Genomic DNA, 22,712 nt, shown 5'->3' with positions numbered 1-22,712 from the left:
ATAAAACTCTGGATAAGGTAGATATGATAGATTTCTGGAGAAAACTGAATGGGAATAGAAAGGAATATACCTTTTTCTCAGCGGTACATGGAATATTTACAAAAATTGACCATGTACTAGGACATAAAAACCACACAATCCAAAGCAGAAAGGCAGAGATAATCAATGCATCCTTCTCAGATCATAATGCAAAAAAAATTATACGTAATAAAAGGCCATGGATAGATAAACCAAAAATCAATTGGAAACTAAATAAGCTAACCCAAAAGAAGGAGTGGATTAAAGAAGAAATCATAGATATAATCAACAACTTCATTCAAGAGAATGACAATAATGAGACAATGTACCAAATCTTACAGGACACTGCAAAAGCAGTTCTTAGGGTAAGTTTTATATCTTTGAATGCCTACATAAATAAAATAGAGAAAGAGGAGACCAATGACTTGGGCATGCAGCTGAAAAACCTAGAAAAAGAACAAATTGAAAATCTCCAAATAAATACCAAATTAGAAATACTGAGAACCAAAGGACAGATTAATAAAATTGAAGTTAAGAAAACTATTGAATTAATAAATACAACCAATAGTTGGTTTTATGAAAAAAACTACTAAAATTGATAAACCTTTGGTCAAATTCATTTAAAAAAAGAAAGAAGAAAATCAAATTACTAATACTAAAAAAGAAAGGGGTGAACTCACCTCCACTGAGGAGAAAATTAAAACAATAATTAGAAATTTCTTTGCCCAACTTTATGCCCAGAAATTGGGTAATCTAAACGAGATGGACGAGTATTTTGAAAAGTAGAAATTTCCCAGATTAACAGAAGAGGAACTTGAATACTTAAACAACTCCATCTCAGAAAAAGAAATTGAAGAAGACATCAATGAAATCCCTAAGAAAAAATTTTCAGGGCCAGATGGATTTACAAGTGAATTCTATCAAAAATTTAAAGAACAGTTAATTCCAATACTATATAGACTGTTTTTGAAAATTGGGGAAGGAGTCCTCCCAAATTCTTTCTATGATACTAATATGGAAGAGACAAAACAGAGAAAGAAAATTATAGCCCAATTTCTCTAATGAACTTAGATGCAAAAATTTTAAGTAAGATTTTAGCAAAAAAAAATACAGTATCTTATCCCGAGAATAATATGTTATGATCAGGTAGGATTCATACCAGGAATGCATGGTTCACTCAGTATTAGAAAAACTATTAGCATTATAGATCACGTGAACAAAAAAACTAGCAACAACCACATGATTATCTCAGTAGATGCAGAAAAAGCTTTTGAGAAAATATAACACTCATTCTTATTAAAAACGCTGGAGAACACAGGAATAAAGGGAACTTTCCATAAAATAATAAGCAGCATCTACCTAAAATCTTCAGGAAGAATTATATGCAATGGGGATAAGCTAGATGCATTTCCAACAAGATCAGGGGTGAAATAAGGGTGTCCATTATCACCACTATTATTCAATAGGGTACTAGAAATGTTAGCTGTAGCAATTAGACAAGATAAAGAAATTGAAGGAATAAGAATAGTTAAAGAAGAAACTAAGTTATCACTTTTTGCAGATGATATGATGGTATAATGAGAGAATCCCAGAGACTCAAGTAGAAAATTACTTGAAATAACAAACAACTTTGGCAAAGTTGCAGGTTACAAAATAAACCCACACAAATCTTCTGCATTCCTATATATTAGCAACAAAGTCCAACAGCAAGAGATAGAAAGAGAAATCCCATTTCAAGCTAAGGTAGACACTATAAAATACTTTGGAGTTTACCTGCCAAAACAAACCCAGGGAATATACAAACACAATTACAAGACACTTTTTGCACAAATAAAGTCAGATCTAAGTAAGTAGAAAAACATCATTTCCTCATGGGTATGCCGAGGTAATATAATAAAAATGACAATTCTACCTAAATTAATTTACTTATTTAGTGCCATACCAATTAAACTATGAGATGATTATTTTCTAGAGGTGAATAAAATAATATCAAAATTCATCTGGAAGAACAAAAGGCCCAGAATATCAAAGGGACTAATGAAAAGAAGTGTTAGGGAAGGGGGCCTAGAGATTTCAGATCTCAAATTATACTATAAAGCAACAATTATCCAAACCACTTGGTACTGGCTAAGAAACAGAAGGGTAGACAAGTGGAATACACTTGGCACTCAAGAAACAGTAGGCAAGGAATATAGCAATCTCCTGTTTGATAAACCCAAGTACTCCAGCTTCAGGAATAAGAACTCACTGTTTGACAAAATTTGTTGGGGAAACTGGATAACAATGTGGCAGAGACTAGACATACACCAATGTCTGACACTGTACACTAGTATAAAGTCCAAATGGGTACATGAGAGAGGGGGAGGTTGAGGTCCCCCACTAGTATAGATTTGCTGTCAATTTCTTCCTTCAACTCCCCCAACCTCTCCTCTAAGAATCTGGATGCTATACCACTTGGAGCATACATGTTTAGTAATGATATTGCTTCATTGTCTATGGTGTCTTTTAGCAGCATATAGTTTCCATCCTTATCCCTTTTGATCAGATCTATTTCTGCTTTTGCTTTGTCTGAGATTAGGATTGCTATCACTGCCTTTCTTACATCAGCTGAAGCACAATATATTCTGCTCCATCCTTTGACCTTTATCCTATGTGTATCCCCTTGTTTCAAATGTGTTTCTTGTAAGCAGCATATTGTTGGATTATTCACAGTTATGATGACAGTCTGTGTATTTCCCGCCACCCTCTTTCCCACCATTTGTGCTTTTAGCTCTCCCGTCTCCCTTCCCCTCCTCAATAGTATTCACTTTTCACCACCTCCTCCTGCATCTTTCCCCTCCTTCTTTTAGCCCGGCTCCCTTTTACTCCCCTTTACTCTTATTGCTTCTTCCCTCCCTTTTAGCCTCCCTCCCCTTTCTTCCCCCTTCCCCTCCTACTGCCTATAGAACTAGTTATGATTATCTACTTAAGTTTATTGTTCCCTCGTTTAAACAAATCGGATGAGAGTACCTCTCAAACAATGCTCATCTCCCTCACCTCCTTCCCTCTACGGTAATTTTGTACTTCTTTCTGTGATGTAATTTGCCATTTTCTGCTTCCTCCTTTTCACACCTCCTATTACAATCCCTTCTCATACTTAAATCGTATTTTTGACATGACATCATTTACTTATACCCGTTCCCTCTATGTATATCCCTTTTATCGTAATAGCTGCACAGTTCTCAAGATTAACAGGTATCATCTTCCCTTACAGGGAGGTAAACAGTTTGCCCTAATTGAATAACAAGTTTTTGTTTTTGTTTTTTCCCCCCTGTTTACCTTTTTATTATTCTCTTGAGACCTGCATTTGAAGATCAAATTGACTATTGAATTCTGGCGTTTTGGTCAGGAAGTTCTGGAAATCCCTTATTTCGTTGAATGACTTTCTCCTTTTCTGAAATGTTATGCTGAACTTTGCTGGGTAGTTGATCCTTGGTTGAAGTCCCAACTCCTTTGCCTTACGGAATATTGGGTTCCAATTCTTTCGATCTTTTAATGTAGAAGCTTCAAGGTCCTGTGTGATCCTGACTGTATGTCCTTGATATTTGAATTGTTTCTTTCTGGCTGCTTGTAGTATTTCCTCCTTCACTTGATAGCTCTGGAATTTGGCAACTATATTTCTTGGGGTTTTGAGTTTGGGATCCCTTTCGGGAGGGGAATGGTGGATTCTTTCGACGACTATTTTGCCCTCTGAATCTGGCACTTCTGGGTAGTTTTCCTTGATGATTTTCTGGAAGATATTGCCCAGACTTTTTTCTTCATCATGGGTTTCTGTCAGGCCAATAATTCTTAAATTTTCTCTCCTGGATCTATTTTCCAGGTCAGTTGTTTTTCCAATTAAATATTTTACATTTTCTTCCATCTTTTCATCCTTTAGGTTTTGTCTGACTGATTCTTGCTGTCTCATTGAGTCATTAGTTTCTACTTGCCCAGTTCTAATCTTTATCATATTGTTTTCTTCAGTTAAGTTTTGCATCTCCTTTTCTATCTGACCAATTTTTCCTTTTCAGGAGCTACTTTATCCTGTTAATTTTTGTACTTCCTTTTCCATATGACCAATTTTCCCAATTTGGTTTTGAGTTTCCTTTTCTGTTTGATCAACTCTTCCTTGTAGGGAATTCTTTTCTCCAGTTAATTTTTGAACTTCCTTTTCCATTTGCTCAATTTTCCTTTTCAGAGTGGTGTTCTCATCAGTGAATTCTTTTTTTATGATTTTAAAATCGTTGGCCAGTTTTTCTTCTATTTCCTTCTTCATCTGTTCCGGGAGAGCTGCTTTTGCTTGTAAGGAGTTCATAGTCCATTCTAGGCCTTGATGTCTGACCAAACTTTAAGCACTCTACTGTGCATGTTTCAGCTGCCTTTATGGCCAGTGGAATAAATTGTTATCATCCACCTATTCCGTCTAAGACTTGGGAATTCAGCAAATATTTGGGATAGACATCCCCCTAATTCACCAACAGGTTTGAAGTCTGTTGGGTAGCCTCATCCTGGTTTAACCTATTTGCCAAGATGGTTTTAACAGGGTGTATCCTCTGAGCATTCTATACCTTCTTGGAGCCAGATGAGAGTTGGGTGGCAGGTGGATATTAAAAGTAAAAGAATAAGGGAATAATTTATTGAATTTATTTTCTTTATTGTTATTATTTTGATTTTTCCCCATTAAAAACACAATAGTGAGATTCTAAATAACAATTGATCTTTTTATTAATCATTTTGGTGATTATGTCTGTTTACATTTAGTTGAGATTTTGTTCAAGTGCCTGCTTGTTTTTTTTAATCTTTGGTACTTCAAATCACTCTCCCTCAGTGAAAGTTTATCATTTTTGGTTGATGATTTGGCAGAGGCTTTGTGTTGGAACTTGGGCTTCTTTGCTATGTGGAATCTCATATTCCATTCTCTCCTTCAATTTCTTGCGACTTTAAAGTAACTAAGATATTCTAATGAATATTATTCATAATATGTTTTACTCATGACATTTTGCATTTTGGGGGGGAGGATGTCAGTATAAATACAAGATTTAACTAACAAGACTTTCGTTGGTTAATTTCGTAAAAGATGATCTCTAGATTTCATCATCATTTGACATCTTCATTCAAAATGTCTTCATGGAATTCTTGGAATAATTCCCAAAGTTTGATACTGAAGTTTTTTGTTACATTATTTGTCATATTCTTCTAAGGGATTTATGTTTCTAAAACGATCCCCTTGAAAGTTCTCTTTTCTTAATGTTTATTGATAGCTTTTGTTTTAACATTGCGTGTGTGTGTGTGTGTGTGTGTGTGTGTGTGTGTGTGTGTGTGGATGTGTATTCTGTCATATTTGATTTCTAATCTCTTTCTTTACTTACGTTGAAAAGTAAATCCTTCACTTGGGCTTTCACCCTAATTAGTGAGGCAAAACTCAGGAAAAAAAGTCAAATGAATTTATTATAAGTATATCAGGGTAGCAATAAAAGGATGAATTGATCAGGAATACTTTCAAGGAGGCAAGAGCTTATATAGGTAACTTTAAGACAATCCAAATATGTTTACCGCAGCAAAAGGAGTTGGAACTGAATCTCAGTTCCTCCCCAAGGTAGCAAGAATGGAATGACTTGTAGGTCGTGATATGTGACAAAAAAGCAGGTCAGACAGAAAGCTACAAACTTAACATCTCTGTCTCCACCAGAGCCTCCTCCAGCAATGGGTGATAAGCAGTGCTGGAAACAACAGTAACTGAGTCAACATAACTGTCAACAATTACCCATAGACACCACAATAAATAAATTAATAGATAATCAAACAACTAAATAATAAAAAAAACAACAACTCAACACAACTAATCATTATATCAGTGAAGTCTAACATTATTCAGTGTTACAGTCCTAGAGTTTTTCACTTCGGCAAATGGTGGAAGGAAATACATTTTCTCCTTTCCCTTTCAAGGCTACGCCGAGTGATTAAATTTCATGATATTCAAGTGGAATTTTCTTTCCATCTATGTTGTCGTAGTTTTTATGTGTATAATTTCACTGTTTTTGAAAATTTTACTTTGGTTAATAAAAGTATCTTCTTCCTTCTCTATTATTTGTAAGTGGTCATTCCCTACAGCATACCAACATTACATTACATTTCATGCCACAATTTGTTAGCCATATTCCAATTGACAGTGCCTATCTTTTTTTTAATACATAATTTATTCACTTTTCCGTTCTCAACATTCACTTCCACAAGAATTTGAACTCAAAATTTTCTCCCCATCTCTACCTACCACCTCCACCCCAGGACAGCATGCACCCCATACATCCCTTCCTCAAGTCTGTTCTCCCTTCTCTTATCCACTCTTATTCCATCTCCCTTCCCCTCTATTTTCCTGTAGGGAAAAATAGATTTCTATACTTCATTGCCTGTCTATCTTGATTTCCAGTTGCATGCTAAAACAATTTTTGACATTCATTCTTAAAGTTTTCAGTTCCATATTCTCTCCCTCCCTCCCCACCCACCCTCATTGAGAAAACAAGCAAACCAGTATAGGCCATACAGGTGTAACAATGCAAAGCACTTCCATAGTATTTGTGTTGTAAAGACTAACCACGTTTTGCTCTATCCAATCCTTCCCTTCATTTATTCCATTCTCTCCCTTGATCTGTCCTCCCACAATAGTATTTGCTTCTGATTATCCTTTTCCCCCATTTGCTATATCTTCTATTATCTTCCCTCTCTTATCCCTTTCCCCCTTGCCTTCCTGCAGGGTAAAATAGATTTCCATATCCAATTGAGTGTGGGTTATTCCCTCCTTAAGCTAAGTCTCTTGAGAGTAAGGCTCAATTATTCCCTTTCATCTTTCCCTTTCCCCTCCATTGTAGAAGTTGTTTCTTTTCTCTTTTGTGTGAGATGATTTGTAACATTCCACCTCTCCCTTTCTCTTACTACTGGTACATTCCATTCAACAGTAAATTTCATTTTTTCGTATTCTACCTTCATATTTACTCATCATGTGTTCTCTGTCTATGTGTGTATGTATGTATCTATATATACATACATGTATGTATATCTGTATGTCTATATATATTTATTGTTATGATATGTTATTATTTTGTATTGTATTGTATTGTATCATATATATATATATATATGTATTCCCTCTAACTACTCTAATACTGAAAAAGGTCTCATGAGTTACTTGATTTTCAAAATTTTTTTTGAACTCTTCCATGGCCTGAGGACCCTGTATACTCTTTTTCGAGGTTTTCGATGTAGAAGACTTGATTTTGATATCTTCCTCTGATGGCATGCTTTGCTCTTCCCCATCTGAAAAGATTAAATAAAATACATTTTCACCAAGAAAGTAATATTTTATAGTCTTCCCTCCCGTGTTTTGGACATTTTCCCAGCCAGTTACTTCACTTTTGACTACTTGGTCAAGTGGAGGGTGTACTACCCTAGGCTTCAGAAATTTTATGCGGCTATTCTCTGAAATATCTCAAGGGAACCGTATGTACTCAGTTCCTCTCAGATGGCACACTCAAATAAACTCCTCTCCTGGCCTGGGTTCTGGTCTGTGATCAACCACAAGCACTCTTTTCTGCCCTGGAACTGAGAGTAGGATTCTCTCTCCACAGCCCTTACCTGCTCCACCAAGCCAGTGCTCCTCCTCACCCTAGGATCACCACTCAGAACTTTGACCTACATCAGCTGCTCCATTCTCCCAGGGTCTTTAGGAGGAGAGCTCCGAAAGTGGCAGCTGCTGCTGCAGTGGCTGCTGCCAGCACTGGGGCTGGACAGCGGTCCCCTCTCACCCAGGTGAAAGAGCTTTCTTACTGATCTTTGAATCTGTCTTTGCCTTTTGTAGGTTGAGAAATCTGGAAGCCATAGCTGCTGCCCGTTATTTCATGACCTGAAACCTACTCCTGTCTTGTCCTGTGCCATGGCATAGGCTGGGGTGCACTCCAGTCAAGCCAAGTGCAATAGACCCTTCCTGTCAACCTTTCAGGCTGTTTGGGGCTGTAAATCTGTTTCACTCTGTGATTTTGTGGTTTCTGATGCTCTAGAGTTTCTTTAGAGTCATTTTCTACAGGTATTTTATGACTTATGAGGGGAGAATTAGAGCAGGCCTGTCCTTCTGTTCCGCCATTTTGGCTCTGCCCCCCTGTGCCTACCTTTCCTCTGGGGCAGTTAGACAGCACAGTGGGTAGAGTTCCAGGCCCGGATTCAGGAAGACTTTTCATCGTGAGTTAAAAATCTGACCTCAGACACTTAATAACTGTGTGACCCTGGAGAAGTCATTTAACCATGCTTGCTTCAGTTTCCTCACCTGTAAAATCATCTGGAGAAGGAAATCACAAACCACTCCAGTATGTTTGCCAGAAAACCCCAAATGAAGTGACAGAAATTTGGAAATGACTGAAAAACAACACAATTCTGGCTTCAAAATCTGCATACTTCCCACCGTACCACAGACAGACAAAACTGAAATGACTGATAAATACCTTTACTTCAGCTTTTTACTGTCACAAACATACAATATCACAGGTTGTTGAATGACTCCAAGCTTTGAAAAATGCTTTCCTTACTACAAACCTATGAAGTCACTTGTACAAGAATTATTATAACTTTCCTGATTAGGAAATTAAGGTTTAGAGAGATTGAGTGACATTTCTATGTCCACACAGCTAGTAAATGCCTGAGGCTCAACACATATGACATTTCACTTGTCTCAAAACAATTACTTTTTATGCTTGAATGAATTAATCCACCAAAATTAGTTTCTTGGACTTTTATAGAACAAATGATGTGTTTTTTAAAATATTGGTAAAAAAACTTTCTTCTTTTCTTCCAAATTTGTTATCTGCATTCTTTTTATATCTACTGGATTTCTGAGTTCTAAATCTGTCATTTTCTCTTTCAGAACCTGTACTTCTTTGATTTAAATTTAATTTGATTATTTTTTAATTAAAAAAAATCTATCCCTCTCAACTCTTCCCTCAATGAAAAACCAAAAAACAAACATGCCAGGCCTAGAGGCCTGTGGGCTACCCGAGTCTTCCCTTACCTCTATCGGAGGTCTTCGGTTGTCCAAGCCAGATGCTCGTATGAGAGAAAGGACGTTCCAGATTCGAACAAGGGTTGAGCTTTATTCAGGGTTCTGGTTACAAGTGCAGGGGAATTCTTCCTTAGGAGGGAGCAAAGAATCTCCCAAGGAGGCAAAGATCTTACAATAAGAGATTGGAAGTAGAAGTGTAAGTGGGGAGAGAGGGGGAGGGGAGAGAGGAGAGAGGAAAAGCAGAGCCTTCTGTCCTGTCCACTCCGCGCCCCTCCGCCCAAGAGAACTTTCAGGCTTTCCTGATCCTACTTAAGCTCTCCAGTCACATAGTTTGCATCTGAATACCGTGCCTGTTAGGTGTGCCCAGATCCGGGACAATCTCGAGGGCGGGGAGAGCTCTCTCCCATCACATCTCTCACGGGAAGAGGCGGAAATACACGAGATAGCTCGGTTCACCTCGATTCCCAGTCGTTTCCTGGGGGATCTCGTGAGAACTCTAAGATTTAGAAGTTTCCACCTTTACCAGCCCGAGACTGTCCACATGGAATTGAGCTTCCAACCCCAGCATCTCCCCCTTATTGTTTTGCGCGGGGCGCACATGGTTCTAGAGCAAATAGTGGCTGGAGGCTGAGTGGATTAGGAAGGCCTTTAGCATATGAGTACCCCACAACAAGACTTCATTTACACAGAAATCTGCAGCTAGCACAACTGACAAAGAGAGGCATCAGACAAAACAAAGATGAAGCTAAATGGCTGAGTTACAACAAGAGAAAGGGCAATCACTAATTCCAAAGCATATTCTAACAGAAGCAGCTAGTGCTGGCGCCTTACACATCACCACCCCCTCAGTCATGAAAATGGATCTCAACGGCCAAGCCTGAATGGCCAAGCCTGTGGTATTCAGGTGAAAAGTTGGTCATCTCCCGAAAAGTTGGTCACCCCTCCCCCCCCCCCAATGTCCTGGGTTTGTGATATCAAAGTCCTCCTTCAGCCGCTGGAAAGAGATGCCTAGATGGAGTGGTCAGCAATGTTGGGATGAGTGCTGCTTCCTCTCTGGGCAGCAGGGTTAAAGCTGTCATCAGCAGACTCAGGTGGTGCATGATCCTTCTCGGGGTCTCCGGGCTCTCTGGGGTCTCTGCCTCCTGCGTCTCCGCCGTCTCTGACATCGGTTTACACCTACGGATCCTTCTAATGGGAATCCACGCATTCCCTTTTCCTGTGGAGACACAAACATACCCTGGACCCCATATTATTATCTTATACGGACCTTTCCATTTCCCTGAGGCCATATCCTTTACCATGGCCCATGTGTCCTTATTTCCAGCCTGGGTATTACTTTCCTTGAGGGGTTGCCTTGTAATAGTCACAAAATGTCTCATAGCTGGAGTAGTATGTGAGTTTTTTGAGACAGCTGTATCAAGCTCTGTTTGTGTTAGGCAATCTCTTAATCTTAGCTCTGATTGTATTAGGCGATCTCCTATTCTCCCCCTTTTTTGTTTAGCGAGAATCGCCTTTAAGGTGAGATTGATAAGAATGCATACTGGCTCTTTACTTAGGTATAGCTGCTGCCAGGTGCTTACAAATGCTTGATTAACATCTGTAAGGAACCTGAATTTCCCGGATTTTTTCTTTATAACAAACACAGGAACATTCCAGGGTGACTGTGATGGCTCTATATTTCCTTTTTCTAATTGCTCCTTAACCAATAGTTGTAGTGCCTGGAGTTTTTCTGGAGTCAGGGGCCATTGCTCCACCCAAATCGGGGTGTCTGACTTCCAATTCAAGGGTGGGGACTCCAGTGCAACAGCAATGGCCCTTACTAAAAATTTGATAGCTTTATCCCCAGGCGGCTCATGATGTCTCTGCCCCAGATGTTAAAACTAAGTCCTGGAATCACCAACGGCCATACGGTCCCTTGACGATCCTATGCCTCCCACTTTACTGGGTGCATTGTGTCTAAGGTCTTTTGGCACCCTCCTATTCCCCACACTGGTCTCTGGCTTTCTTTAAGCTTCCAGTGCCGGGGTACTGAGCGACTGCTAAGGCAGGTCCTATCCGCTCCAATATCAAGGAGGCCAGTCATGGGAATTCCATTGAGCCAGATTGTACACTCAGGTCTATTCTGTCCTATTTCCTTTAGTAACTGGATTTAAACTGAGTGCTTTAAGGGAAGGGCAATAGCTATGGGAAGCTGATCCTGGCCCCTCCCTGTACTTATTTCTTTCTGCCTAGGGGTAAGGCAGGCTCTAGCTAAGCTCTTCCAGTCGTTAGGAGTCAGAACGAACTGACCACTGAGAGTCTCAAGCATGGCTATGACAAAGGGTGAATTGGGGCCATGCTTAGTACAAGCCTCTTTGAGAGTCGCTACTCTCTTCCACTCTATAGGTATGTGGCTCCTCCGAACCCCACCGGGGACACTGGGGTCCGCTATTTCTAGCACAGGAAATGTCCCTACGTCTTCTCTATTCTCTATAGCCTTCCGTATTCCCTTTTCCAAACTGGACTGTGGCCCTGGACTGTCTGACCAATGGAGCATGCTATAAGGAGGCGCAGAGGGAAGACACGGTGTATGCTCCCCTGCTTCGCCTTTCCCATCAGCTAGATGGTGCTCCGAATCTATTTTTTCTCTACACTCCTTAACTTTCTGCTTACCAGGGTTCTCCCCTCCCCTCTCTCTGCTTCCACTCTCATTCCAATCCCGCCCTGGTCTCTCCAGCCCTTCTAATTTAATCACACCGAATATCAGGAAATCTAAAGCCTCCAGCTCCCCAGGGCATAGTTGCTTATAAGCGGTCATTTGTTCTCCCACCGCTCCCCATCTTTCTCTTGATATTCCTGTCTGCTGGAGCCAAGGAGAAACTTTCCAAATCCTTTTACAAAATTCTCGGAGGTCGTTTAACTCTATAGTGACTCCCGCCTCCCTGCATTCCCTGTAAAGTATCTCAGCCCAGACCTCCTGTTTCTCTGGCTTTATTACTGGCAATTGATTCCCCATCCCTGCCCTTTTCCCATGGGTGTGGGAAGCTACTCTCACTCTTTCTCTCCTTCCGAATCTAGGATTCGGGACTCGCGTCTTTCACAGCCCCTTCCAGGTGTTCCCAAAGCACCCAGGATATCTGCGCTCCCAGTCTTCTGTTCGGGGCGCCAACTGCCAGGCCTAGAGGCCTGTGGGCTACCCGAGTCTTCCCTTACCTCTATCGGAGGTCTTCGGTTGGCCAAACCAGATGCTCGTATGAGAGAAAGGACATTCCAGAGTCGAACAAGGGTTGAGCTTTATTCAGGGTTCTGGTTACAAGTGCAGGGGAATTCTTCCTTAGGAGGGAGCAAAGAATCTCCCAAGGAGGCAAAGATCTTACAATAAGAGATTGGAAGTAGAAGTGTAAGTGGGGAGAGAGGGGGAGGGGAGAGAGGAGAGAGGAAAAGCGGAGCCTTCTGTCCTGTCCACTCCGCGCCCCTCCGCCCAAGAGAACTTTCAGGCTTTCCTGATCCTACTAAAGCTCTCCAGTCGCATAGTTTACATCTGAATACCGTGCCTGTTAGGTGTGCCCAGATCCGGGACAATCTCGAGGGCGGGGAGAGCTCTCTCCCATCACGTCTCTCACAGGAAGAGGCGGAAATACACGAGATAGCTCGGTTCACCTCGATTTCCAGTCGTTTCCTGGGGGATCTCGTGAGAACTCTAAGATTTCGAAGTTTCCACCCTTACCAGCCCGAGACTGTCCACATGGAATTGAGCTTCCAACCCCAGCACAAACAAAAGCACTGTTCAAGAAATTAAACATTCCAACATTAGCTGTTTACAAACTATATATTCATATATACATGTGTATATGTATACAAGTATATATAAATATATATATATGTATATATATATATATACTCATGCATATATATGTGTATTTTCTACATATATACATGGTTGACACAATTCATAGAAATGCATTTCTGTATACTGAATATACACGTCTGTGTATATAATATATATGTATGTTTATATGTTTACATATAAACATATAAGCACATGTATGTGTGCATACATATCTGAGATTTTTGAGGTTGTCCAATACTAGGCTACTCTTTTTCTTCCGTACTTTATGTCCTTAAATTGTCCCACTGACTAAGCTACCTAATTTTTTTTAAAACAAGTCCCAAATTGTTTTGGTAATTGAAAAAGTATTTTTACTTGTTTGGAGAGAATATCTACTTCACCTCCTATTATGGATCCTTTTGTTTTTTTATTATTTCTTTTTTACATTTCTCTGCTTTCCAGATTACTTTAATATTTAATATTTATTTTAAATTACTTGTTTTTAATCATAATTTTTATCCTGTTTAACAACTAATTTTTTTGTTTTCAGTTTTCAACAATCACTTCCATAAGGTTTACATTTTCTCCCTCTCCTTCCCCCTCCTTCCCCTAGATGACATACAATCTTATATGAGTTCTACACATACATTTATATTAAACACATTTTCACATTAGTCACATTCCATAGATGAATTAAAACAAATAGGAGAAACCGAGAGAAAAACGGAAACAAATCAAAACATAACGCAAGAGAAAATGGTCTGTGAAGCATCATTTTTTTTTCTTTTTCTTTTTTTTTTTTAATTAATTTTTTTGTTTTTTTTAATGTTTAACAATCACTGCCATACAATTGCGATTTTATCCCTCCCCACCCACCCCCCACTACCTCCCTCCCTCCCCACGACTGCATACAATTCTGTATAGATTCTACATATACTTTCCTATTGAGTATATTTTCACTATCGTCATGCTATGTAGTCAGACTAAGATAAATGAAAGAATCCGTATAACAAATCAGAACATGATACACAAACAGATACACATACACAAACATGATCTGCTACATTATGTGAGTGACTTCCATATTTCTCTCTCTGAGTGTGGAAGGCTTTTTGCCTTGAGGTCCACAATTGGGATTTTTTTTTTTTCAGAAGTTCTTGTGTTATTACAAAAATCTAAGTCTACCAGAAAAAACTCTCACACACTGTGGTTGTTGCTGTGCATAAAGTTCTCCTGGTTCTGCTCCTTTCACTCAGCATCTGGTCATATAAGTCCTTCCAGGCCTCTCTGAAGTCTTCTTGTTCATCATTTCTTATGGCACAATAGTACTCCATTACATTCATATACCATAATTTATTCAGCCATTCCCCAATTGATGGACATCCCCTTGACTTCCAGTTTTTGGCAACTACATAGAGTGCTGCTATAAACATTTTTGTACATGTGGGACCCTTTCCCATTTTTATGATCTCTTGGGGATATAGTCCTAGTAGCGATATTGCTGGGTCAAAGGGTATGCACATTTTTGTAGCCCTTTGGGCATAGTTCCAAATTGCTCTCCAGAATGGTTGGATGCGCTCACAGCTCCACCAACAATGAATTAGTGTTGCAACTCTCCCACATCCTCTCCAGCATTTATCATTTTCTTGTTCTGTCATGTTTGCCAATCTTATAGGTGTGATGTGGTACCTCAGAGTTGTTTTGATTTGCATCTCTCTAACCAATAGTGATTTAGAGCATTTTTTCATATGATTATAGATAGCTTTAATTTCTTCCTCTGAAAATTGCCTGTTCATATCCTTTGACCATTTATCAATTGGGGAATGACTTGTATGATTATACATTTGGGTCAGTTCTCTATATATTCTAGAAATGAGGCCTTTATCCCCGAGCTTAGCTGTAAAAATTTTTTCCCAATTTACTACATCCCTCCGGATTTTGGTTGCATTGGGTTTGGTTGTGCAAAAACTTCTCAGTTTAATGTACTCAAAGTTATCCATTTTGCATTTCATAATGCATTCTATCTCTTCTTTAGTAAAGAATTCTTCCCTTCTCCATAGATCTGATAAATACACTATTCCTTGTGAAGCATCATTTTTAAACAAAACCCTTTTCACTCATGGTATACTAATTTTCCATATTTTTTGTTTCTTTTGTTTTGCTCTTTTTATTCATTTTATGTCTTTTTACATTTCTGGATCAGTTTCATGGTTTATATGTTTGTGAGTAATGCCTACTTTGGGTTGCCCTCTTGATTTTTGATTGATCAGCCTTTCCATTCTATTATGCTACTCATGTTTGGTTTCCCTTCACATTTTTAGGTCGTTAGTTTTCCCAGTCTTGCAATTCTTTTATTCATTCATCACATATTATAGGTATTTCTATATATTTGTTTCTTCCTATTGACTATAAGTTTTATGAATGTAGTTTCTGTGCCTCATATTAAATTTGCCTATTAGTAACTGTTTAACACAATTTTTCATTTGGCAGGGTTGGATATCTGTTTATTGAATTGGAAAAAAATTGTTACAGTCAAATAAATGCCTAATTTATTAGCAGAACTGAAGAAATCATAATGTTTATGTCTAGAAGGAACCCTTGAGATACCAAACTGAATCCCTTCTATTTATTAATTTGCAAAATGAGACTCAGATTAAGTGATTTTTCAATTGACGCAAATAAGAGGAAGAAGATCCTATACTTGAATTTAAATCCTCAAACTACAGTTTGAAGTTTCTTGACAAATCAGCAGAAATACGTACGGGGCAAAATGGAATCAGAGACTATTGATTGTCATAGCTGGAGACGACCATTGGAATAAAAACAAAGTCAAACCTCCTCATTTGGTAGATGAAGGAAACAAAGCCTAGAGTGTTTATAGGACTTGTTCTAGGTGACTCAAGATTTTAATAGCCACATCTTCTCATTCCTATAGAAGTCTTCCTTAAGATAGTGTTCTTCTGCTATGGAAGCAAATTCTAAGATTCCCAGAATTTCACAACCTGTGTCTGGTGCTTAGTAAATCATTATTATAGACTATTCCTTATTCAGGGTAAGGACTTTATCATTTTTTTTTATCTTGCCCACTAATCCATGATGCTTCCTCACTACTCTGTGCTATTGTAATAGTGAATGACTCTAACTGCGTTTTTTTATGAAACATGTGTGTGTGTGTGTGTGTGTGTGTGTGTATCTCCTTCACTACATTAGATAGACATCTTTTACTTTGGATCATAGAAAGAGCCTCCCAGTGGTTGCCAGATCAAACTTAGATTACCATTGGATAAATACCACATTAACCAAATTATCAAGGTGAATTCCTGTAACTCAAACGGAAGACTAGGAAACAGGAGATTCACCTGAGAGTTATAGAGAGCTTGCCAACTGCCATCATGTGAACTCTAGTGTTGGATCGAACACATAATATAAAAGATGAGTTTGGGACTATTCAGTGTTTAGTCTCTTTTGTGAACAGCTTAGGGTTGGCCATTACACTGTAAACTCCTTGAGGACAGTGACTGTCTTTTTATTAATTGTATTCCCAGAGTTTAGGTAGGTAGGTACTTAACAAATGTTTATTTGGTTGGATTGGACTATAAATGCCTCCTCTTCATTATATTTATATGCCGTAGCTCACATTCCTTTCACCATTCTGTTGCCTTCATTGATCTGGTAAGGGTAGTTTTGTTACACAATGTCAATGCAAGTACAAGGCAGCATTCTTACATATTATGAAAGACTACCAAATCTGGTTTCCTGTCTTACTACACCATACTATAATCACTCCATCCATTCATTCACTACTTTCTATGCGTTCAGCATTCCATCAATCCATCTACTCATCCAAATCATCCATCTATTTATTTTTTCGGCATCCATTCACATGGGTGGAAATTATGGCATGTATAAAATAAAATTGAAATTGCATTCATGGAACCTGAGTTTAAATCCTGTCTCTTATAACTATTTTCTGTTTGACTTTGACTTACTTGAGCTCTCTGTCCCTTGCTTTCTTTATTATATAAAATTAGAACCTTGTGCTGAATGACCTTCATTCTTCCCACCAACTTTATCTGTGTGATCCTATAATTTTCTCACAAGTATTTATTGAACATTTCTTTTTTGCTTCAAAAAACTAGATTGGGAAAGAATTATCATGAAAAAAAAGCAAATACAAGAGAAAAGTCCTATTTTCTAGAAGCTTATAGTGTGTGTAGAAAGTCTTATAATTATAACAAGTAGTGAAGTAAGTGTGTAGCAGCATTGGTTATGTTCCAAATAAATAGTGATATGTGCAACAGAAGGCAGTAGAGGCAGAAAGCAGTGAGGTTTGTTTGTGATGGCTAGCTCCACATAGGAGATTTGGATAAAGTAGGGAATTAAAGGACAGGTTAAAAACAGACATACATGATATCAAATGAACACTTCTGTTTTATAGTTTTGAAAGGACTTTCATGATCTCTCTTTAAAAAAACTTACTCAGCATAGCATATGGAAAGTGTCAGTGGAAAGATTTCATGGTGTCTACAGATATGATCATGGAAGGGAAAATACAGCTTTGTTTTTACTAACTTGTAATTAAAATTTTGCACTTCCTTCAATTACTTAAAAACATTATTCTGACAAGCTGTTCAAGGGTTTTACTGAATTGTCAAAGGATTCCATGACAGAAAAGTTTTGGTATGCTTAGCATAAGCTTTCCAGCAACACTGGATTTAGATTAAACTACCTGGGACACTAATTGACAACACTTTCTCAGCCTTAGTTTCCTCTTTTGAAATATAAAGAATACTTCACCATTCTAAGGTCTATCAGCTCTCATCCATTTCACCCTTATTCTGAAGCCCTATTTAGGATGGAGTCTCTCTCTTTTTTTAAAAAATGTTCTTGAAAAGTCAAAATAACCTTATATCAGGATCATTTGAATGCCCTGCTGTTGAATCAAAATTTCTTTCATTATTTAGTCTATATAAAGTCACACTGATACAGATTAAACTTTATGTAAGTTAATGCAAGGATTTAGATCAGAGAGGTCACTTAAGAGTCAAGGTTCTTTGTGTACAATTTGAATAAAAAGAGAAATCTTAATGCATAAGCCAATGGTGAGTATAAAACGTAATACAATGATCCCAGCCCAAAAATTCAGAACATATAGGCTCTTATCGCTGTTACCTTAACTGTGCTAATTTGGTAAAGTCATTTAACCCATTTGCAAAATGAAAAGATTGCAATTGATTACCCCTGTGATACACAAAAGACTCAAAATTCTGTTTTCTGTGTTCAAAATATCCTCCCAGGCCAGACAATCAATTATATTTCTGGAAAACACTAAATTAGTCCTATATAAATTTCCCTGACCTGAAATTTTATTACTTCACATACTGGGGTAAAATGTCTAAATTGAATTAATAGAAATCAAGCTGCAAATGCCTAGATTCCCTTGTTTTATGGGATAGAATAGGGCAAGAGAATATCTGGATACTAATATTTACTCCACAAATGACTATGTGATTTAAGATGGATCACTTTCTCTCCTATGCTTCCATTTTCTGTTCTGAAAATTTTAAATTACATCCATGACTACTTGTTGATCTCTGACGGTGTACCAGGTCTGACATTCTGGATTCCAATTTCTAATATCTCTATCAGTCCTAAAATATCATTGCTTGTAATTATGTGTTTTGAAGAGCTCTAATGACTCTTACACTATTTCCAGTCAAAACCATTTCCATGATAACATTAACAGAAAGATAGTTTCAGTTCTATTGCCCTTTTTACAGCATCCTTGACTTCCTTGTTTCTTAGGCTATAAATCAATGGGTTTAGCATTGGGATTACCATGGTGTAAAACACAGAAACCACTTTTTCTTGTTCTAGGGAATATTGGGAGCTTGGTTGAATGTAGCTAAAACTTATGGAGCCATAGAACAAAGTCACAGCTGTCAGGTGAGAAGCACAGGTGGAAAAGGCTTTATATCTTCCAGCTGCTGAACGGATCCTGAGGATGGCGATAGCAATGAAGATATAAGAGATGATTACAGTGAAGAAAGTAATTATGGCAATTACTCCTGAGAATATCAGGAGCAACAATTCATTTCTGGAAGTGTCAGAGCAGGAGAGCTTCAGCAGTGGGGGCAAATCACAGAAGAAATGGCTAATGATATTTGGCCCACAGAAGGATAATCTGACTAAGCCAATTGTGTGTGTCAGTGAATTAATCATTCCCCCTATACATGACCCGATGACCAGGATGACACACACTCTCTTAGTCATAACCACCATGTAAAGCAGTGGATTAGCAATCGCCACATACCGGTCATATGCCATCACCGCTAGGAAAAATCCCTCAGTTGTAAGAAGGACTACAAACAGAAAATATTGCAGTATACAAGCAGTGAATGATATGGTTGCCTTCTCCTCAAAGAAATTCACAAGCATTTTTGGTCCAAAGATCGAGCAGTAGCAACCATCCACAAATGAGAGGCAACTAAGGAAAAAGTACATGGGAGAGTGAAGCTTAGGAGTAATTTTAATTAATATAATCATGCCAAGATTCCCCACCAAGGAAATTAAATATATCACCAAAAAAACTATAAAGAGAAACACTTTCAACTCTGCACGATCTGACAGTCCTAAAAGGAGGAACTCTGTGACCACTGTAGAATTTTCTTTGGCCATTCACTTGGATTATCATGACAATGACTATAGGAAAGGAAAAAAAAACAGAATGAAATTAATTAGTGAAATATCCTCAAAGATACCAAGACTAATAATGACACTTCAAAATAGAGCCATAAGTTAAGATGTTTTTGCACTGAAAAATTGCATAGGCTCTAGACCAGGAAAGAATATTAGATCTTAGTATCAGGAATGCAGATATGGAAGAGATCTCAGAAGCCATATGGTCGTCATTTTTTCTTGGAAGAAACTGATGTCCAGTGAAGCAGATTAAGCGAATAAGCATCTAATATATTTTTGAACCCATGTCTTCTCATTTTAGAGACAATTATCTTTCAGCTGTACCTTTATTTCCATGATCTCTCCCAGAATAGAAACCTTGTAATACAAACTGATCACATCATAGATGATCAATTTTGGAACCAAATAAGAGATACTGAGTATACTGAGGTTATTGGGACTAGACAATCTATGTAATATCATTTAGGTACATATCCTGTGATCCTTTGACGTGTTGAAAGGAAAAAAAATGGTGTAAATGGGAGATCTGAAATGCATACCCAGTTGTCCTTCTACTAGACTATGTTGATGTTACCTTTGAGAAGAAGAAATTATAAGTATAATGGAAATATTTCTTTAGAATGGACCTTCTCATATAAAGACACAATTTTAGAACTGTAAATTATCCCTAGTGTCAGTGCCCCCCTTGGTAAAGTGGAAGTAATTTGCTCAAGGAAACACAAATAATAAGTAGCAATGCAGTGATTTTCTCCCAGAGCTTTTGACAAGGTCAATTAAGTTTCATTCAAAGTAAAATTTCTTAACAGAATGATATAAAATTGTAATGGTCTATCTTTAGAAGTAGTAAGCTTCAGTGGATTTTTTCAAGAAAATGTGGGATGATCATTTTCTACATGTTTTAGAAGAGATTTCAGATCTTAACAGGTTAAATTAGTTTCTGATGAGCCTTTAAATTCTAAAAGTCAACGATAAAAATAAAATTGAAAAAACAGAATATGATTTATACATATATACTCGTACATGTTTATGCTAATTTGAAAATATCACATAAATTGCAGTATTTAATACATATACTCCATGCCCACCGAAATGTGTGCATGTGTATATGTACAGATACATACATGATACATAATTGCATATATATATATATATATATAATATGTGGGTATGTATATATATGTATATACATACATATTTATGTGTGTACAGTTTACAAAGTGTTTTACAGATATCATTTCAATTTTTCCCTCACAAGAGTGTTGGGAGAAAGATTCCATTATCATTCCCATTTTATAAGGTGAAAAAGCTAAGTCAGAAAGAGGCTAAATGACTAGATAAAGGTCCTACTACTAGTAATTCTCTGAAAGCATATTTGAATTCACATCTTCCTAACTTGTGATAACTGTTAGTGTCTCTTGGTATATATTTTCTGACCATATATCCTAGGTTCAACTCATTGTTTGAATTTTCAGGACCAGGTTTCTCAGCCTACTTCAGTAGACAAGTTTTAAGTGATTCCAAGTTCCTTATCACTATTCTACCAGGTTGGGTAATACATCTATGGTTCTGAAAGAGAAATATCTACAGGAGTTTATTTTATTTGGAATTATCAAGTTCTTACCTGAGAGGATGTTAGAATGTCTGAACTGGAAGGATCCTTATCACTCAAATGTATTTGAAAACACAACATTGCATCTGGGAGGTACCTTAGGACACTGAATATAAGAGCTGGGGAAAAGAAAAAAACAACTTTAGAAGTTAGGCCATAGAAAGTTCAAGTTGACAAAGGCTTTTTACATCATGTAGTAAAGACTTCTCATCTTAAGGTGAAGAAACTGAGGCCTCAAGATGAAATTACTTTGTCGAAAATGTTATTGAGAGAACTGAGGCTAGATACCAGTACTGAGAATTATTTTAAGTATTAAGAATAATAACTTCTCTTGTGGTCTTTCCTCTATATGATTTAGTTAGAAAAAGAGAAAAAGGAGAATGAGGAGAATATGTGGAGACAATAGCTTTATATCAATCTTAGTATTTACCTTATTTTCTCATTTTATTTTTTTTATTTATGTTTGAAATGAAAACTAGGGAGGCATCACTATTCTAGGGAAAGAACACTGGGTTTAGGATAATGAGGCTGAGTTCCAGTCTCTACTTTGCCACCGAGAAACTGTGCAATAATGACCCTTATAATCAAGTTTCTTATCTGTATATGGAGGGGATTTTCCTATGTTACTTTAAATTTTCCTCAAGTTCTGTTGTCTATTACCTTTGAATTTTATGAATCTCTTGAAAATAAATAGATTTTTAGTACAAAGGTGCTGGGGATGGAAGCTCAATTCCAGGTGGACAGTCTCGGGCGGGTAAAGGTGGGAACTTCTAAATCTTAGAGTTCTCACGAGACCCCCCAGGAAACAACTGGGAATCGAGGTGAACCGAGCTATCTCGTGTATTTCCGCCTCTTCCCGTGAGAAACGTGATGGGAGAGAGCTCTCCCCGCCCTCGAGATTGTCCCGGATCTGGGCACACTATTGTTATCTAACAGCACGGTATTCAGATGCAAACTATGCTGCTGGAGGGTTTAAGTAGGATCAGGAAAGCCTGAAAGTTCTCTTGGGCCGAGGGGCGCGGAGCGGTGAGGACAACAAGGCTCCGCTTTTCCTTTCTCTTCTCTCCCCTCCCCCTCTCTCCCCACTTATACTTCTACTTCCAATCCCTTATTGTAACATCTTTGCCTCCTTGGGAGATTCTTCGCTCCCTCCTAAGGAAGAATTCCCCTGCACTTGTAACTAGACCCTGAAATAAAGCTCAACCCTTGTTCGACTCTGGAACGTCCTTTCTCTCATACGAGCATCCGGTTTGGCCAACCGAAGACCTCGGGATAGAGGTAAGAAGACTCGGGTAGCCCTCAGGCCTCTAGGCCTGGCACAAAGGAACTATTTGGTAGCTTCTCCTCTTCCTGGGGATATTTATCCTTTGAATCCACAGGATTGAATAATCAACAATCAGAAGTTCAAGCTATTTAAGAAGAAGATATTTAATCCATTTCAGGTCTCTCTGATAATTTCTACAAAATCGCTGATAAGAAACCATCCACACTTTGAGTGGAGATTCACAAGAAAGGGA

The 22,712-nt window shown here is 38.0% G+C and overlaps 1 protein-coding gene across 1 annotated transcript; it reads right to left on the bottom strand.

Moving 5' to 3' along the window:
- Positions 1 to 18,626: 18,626 nt before the first annotated feature.
- Positions 18,627 to 19,565, bottom strand: LOC140516609 (olfactory receptor 5J3-like). Its single transcript, XM_072627617.1, has one exon. The coding sequence runs from the start codon at positions 19,563 to 19,565 to the stop codon at positions 18,627 to 18,629; it is 939 nt and encodes a 312-aa protein (XP_072483718.1).
- Positions 19,566 to 22,712: the final 3,147 nt, after the last annotated feature.

The sequence above is a fragment of the Notamacropus eugenii genome, chromosome Y (genome assembly GCF_028372415.1).
Source record: "Notamacropus eugenii isolate mMacEug1 chromosome Y, mMacEug1.pri_v2, whole genome shotgun sequence".
NCBI lineage: Eukaryota > Metazoa > Chordata > Mammalia > Diprotodontia > Macropodidae > Notamacropus > Notamacropus eugenii.
This window is presented reverse-complemented; position numbering and strand designations above follow the sequence as displayed.